The following is a 3,694-nucleotide window of genomic DNA, read 5'->3' as shown; positions in this document are numbered from 1 at the left end:
CGGACGCGGACCCGGGAGCGGTAAGGTGGGGTGGGGCGCTGAGGGATCCGAGTAGACTGGAGTCTAGAGAGACCGTGAGTTGGGGGGGGCGGGGCGCCGGGCCTCCGGTTGGGGGAAGGGGAGCGCTATAGCGAGGCCTCAGAGGGCGCCGCGCCCAGGCTCCGCCCCTCGCGGGGTGGAAGGGGGAGCAGGGGCGGATCCAACACAGCTGGGGGCCTGCTGGCCTGGCAGAGGGACCTGGGAGAGCCCGGGGTTCACTTAGGAACAACGGGGGTTTAGAGGGGGAATTTTACACAGACTGTTTCCTAGTGTCTTGACTCAGCTTTTATTGCTTTTCCAGATCCACCTCCGACCCTGAAGCCAGAGACTCAGGTGAGATTTCTCTGATCTTTGCAGCCTAGTAGCCCTGCCTGACAACGCCCCCTGCCCCCCTTTTCTAGACGCCTCACTTAGGGACTGTGTCTCTGGGAATGCCCTTAAACTGTGTGGCCTTCCATGTGATCCATGTCTCCTTCCTTTCAGCCACCAGAGAAACGGCGGAGAACAATTGAGGATTTCAACAAATTCTGCAGTTTTGTTTTGGCATATGCTGGTTACATCCCCCCTAGCAAAGAGGTAGGGGCAAGAGAATTACTGACTTGAGGCTGGTGTCGTGGGACTGGAGTGGCTGTTGTTCAAATAGAACTGTATTGCTTTATAGGAGGAGGCCCCTAGAAATATGTAAGACTAGAGAGAGGGAAGGTGGAGCTTCTTAGGACTGGGGTAGGAAAGCTGCTATGCAGGGAGTGGATGGCAGGGCTAGCTAGCATGAACAGCAATGAAAAGCAAGGGGGATCTGGAGTCACTGGTCGAGATTTTGGCAGTCTCGAGGTGCTGTGAATGGAAGGTGTTTATGGATAAATTTTAGGGAGATGAAAATGGTAACAAATGAGGCTACACAGAAAAAGAGCTAAGGACATACGGCTCTGGTCTGGGGGACACCGTGTTGCACAGGCCCTGGGCAGGGGCAGCGGTGAGGTATCAAGACTCAAAGGTGGAGGTAACACAGAGTGATCACGAGGACATGCTGATGGGAATTGGGGTGGGGAGAAGTTTTGGGAGTACAGTGGGATTTAGTGGTTGAGGTAGAGGACATTTTGGGGTAAATCTAGTCACTCTTTTTCAAGCTGGGTTTGTGGAGGGGCTGAGATGACACTGGGGTTCTGCTGACCCTAGTCTCTTTCCCCTTTTAAGGAAAGTGACTGGCCAGCCTCTGGCTCCAGCTCTCCATTGCGAGGAGAGAGTGCGGCCGACAGTGATGGCTGGGACTCAGCCCCCTCAGATCTTCGAACCATCCAGACTTTTGTTAAGAAAGCAAAGTCATCCAAGAGAAGGGCAGCCCAAGCAGGTCCCACCCAGCCAGGACCCCCAAGGTCCACTTTCTCTCGTCTGCAGGCCCCCGACAGTGCTACCTTGCTTGAGAAGATGAAGCTCAAGGACTCTCTCTTTGATCTGGATGGGCCCAAGGTGGCATCTCCTTTGTCCCCCACATCCCTGACACATACCTCCCGGCCCCCTGCTGCTCTTACCCCCGTGCCCCTTTCCCAGGGGGACCTCTCCCATCCTCCTCGAAAGAAGGACCGAAAGAACCGAAAGTTGGGACCAGGAGCTGGGGCTGGCTTTGGGGTGCTTCGGAGGCCTCGGCCAACTCCTGGGGATGGGGAAAAGAGATCTCGAATCAAGAAGAGCAAGAAGCGGAAGTTAAAAAAGGCAGAACGGGGGGATAGACTCCCACCTCCTGGGCCTCCCCAGGCACCCCCCAGTGATACAGACTCTGAAGAGGAGGAGGAAGAAGAGGAAGAAGAAGAAGAGGAAGAGATGGCAACAGTGGTAGGGGGTGAAGCCCCAGCCCCTATGCTCCCAACACCCCCCGAGGCTCCTAGGCCCCCTGCCACAGTGCACCCTGAAGGAGTCCCTCCTACTGACAGTGAAAGCAAGGAGGTGGGCAGCACTGAAACAAGCCAAGATGGAGATGCCAGCTCCAGTGAAGGCGAGATGCGGGTCATGGATGAGGACATCATGGTAGAATCAGGTGAGAGGTTTGGGCTGGGGTGAGGGGTTTGAGGGTGCTGTGGCTCCAACAACTGCTCAGGCAGAATACCAAACAAACCTTTTTTTCCCTAGGTGATGACTCATGGGATCTGATCACGTGTTACTGTCGAAAGCCCTTTGCAGGGCGGCCCATGATTGAGTGCAGCCTGTGTGGGACGTGGATCCACCTCTCCTGTGCTAAGATTAAGAAGACCAACGTCCCTGACTTCTTTTATTGCCAGAAATGCAAGGAACTGAGGCCAGAGGCCCGGCGGTTAGGGGGGCCTCCCAAATCTGGAGAGCCCTGAGGGCACCAACTTTAGCCTGGAACTTCCAAATGACATGATTTGGGAACTGAGCCTCAGGGTCCTCAGCCTACCCCCTGGAGCTTGGATACTGTCCGCACTTCAAGGCAGGAATTCCCAAGGGAGACTTGTTTGAAAATGAGTGTCTCACTTTCCTACCCTATCCGTCCTCCCCACTCTGGACTTGAAATTGAACCCATTACGGTTGCGGGTGGGAGGCTGGCTGTGTCTCTAGATACACAATCTCTGTCTCTTGGACCTGCCGCCATCACTCTCTGGGTCAGGATTGGAATTGGGATGGAATGGGACAGTTGTCTATAAAACTCTAGTGTAAATATTAGCACTCCCCTCCCTCATCTTTTCTTCTAGTTCACTCCCCATTTATTTTCTTCTACACCTATTGTATTTTTAATTTTGGACTTCCCCTACTGGGCATGGCAGCTCAAAGGTGGAGTACTAGAGCCTGGCCAAGCAAGGAAGGAAAGCAGAAAGGTGACGATTCTCACCTCTTTTGTTTTTAATAATATTGGCCGCTGTTTGTACAGACAGCCTGCGTGTTGTAAATAAAGCAGAGTGGGCTCTTTTGTGTTTATAGCCCTCACTGTCCTGCTTGGGAGGGAGGCTTTGGTGGCTGAAGACTAGCTGGAGGTGGGGCTGAAACCCACCTCTCACAGTCCAGTCTGAAGATGGCACAGCACTGGACCTCTCCCACCCCAAGATACTCGAGTAAGCCACCTCAGAGCTTTCATTGTATTTGGCCCTCCCCACTCGAGTCTAGGAACCCCCCCAGTCCCCACCTTCACTCCCTGCACGCACACTCCTGCGGGTCAGAGTTGCTTCGCGCTCCCGCCGGGTTGGAGTAAAGCCGGGTGGGAGCCGACTGTCCGCTTCCTGAGGGCACAGGCCAGCTTAGCCTGGGTGCTCGGAGGACCTCGGCTGGGGTACACCTTTGGGGGCTGGGAGACCGTTGCTGAAGGCAGCGATCACGTGGCGGGGACACTGGGAGGAGTCGCGCGGTCACGTGACTGGGAGGGGTCACGTGACGGGGGCGGCTGAAGAGCGCGGGTGGGCGGGTTTAGGTCACGTGACATGAGGAGAGGTGGGCGGGGACCTGGAGGACGCTCGCGTTGTCTGTTGCGGTGGCGCGCGGCGGCCGCTGAGACCGCGGCTTTGAGTCGCACCTCACGGCCCGCCCCCCCCGCCGCTACCCTTGCCGACCCCTGCTTTTTTCCCTTAGCTTCTCTCCAGTACTGGGTCCGTCCTGTCCGCGCTCCCGCGTCGGCTTGCGGGTTTAGGTCACGTGACATGAGGAGAGGTGG

At 56.1% G+C, this 3,694-nt stretch overlaps 1 protein-coding gene across 3 annotated transcripts in view; it reads left to right on the top strand.

The window, feature by feature from the left end:
• Positions 1 to 2,967, top strand: part of PHF23 (PHD finger protein 23) — a 4,703-nt gene extending 1,736 nt beyond the window's left edge. Inside the window, exons 2-5 of one of the 3 annotated variants that reach the window (XM_011958487.1) lie at positions 341 to 372; positions 523 to 615; positions 1,435 to 2,071; positions 2,164 to 2,967. In XM_011958487.1, the coding sequence (XP_011813877.1) occupies positions 341 to 372; positions 523 to 615; positions 1,435 to 2,071; positions 2,164 to 2,378 (977 nt within the window). In that variant the 3' untranslated portion in view covers positions 2,379 to 2,967. Of the gene's footprint in view, positions 1 to 340; positions 373 to 522; positions 616 to 1,233; positions 2,072 to 2,163 lie in introns of all 3 variants that reach the window. The other 2 variants (XM_011958486.1, XM_011958485.1) reach the window with 2 other exon arrangements.
• The last annotated feature ends 727 nt before the right edge of the window (positions 2,968 to 3,694 follow it).

Source organism: Colobus angolensis, unplaced genomic scaffold (genome assembly GCF_000951035.1).
Source record: "Colobus angolensis palliatus isolate OR3802 unplaced genomic scaffold, Cang.pa_1.0 Scaffold47, whole genome shotgun sequence".
Classification (NCBI taxonomy): Eukaryota; Metazoa; Chordata; class Mammalia; order Primates; family Cercopithecidae; genus Colobus; species Colobus angolensis.
The sequence above is the reverse complement of the archived record's forward strand: the minus strand, read 5'-3'. Positions and strand labels throughout refer to the sequence as shown.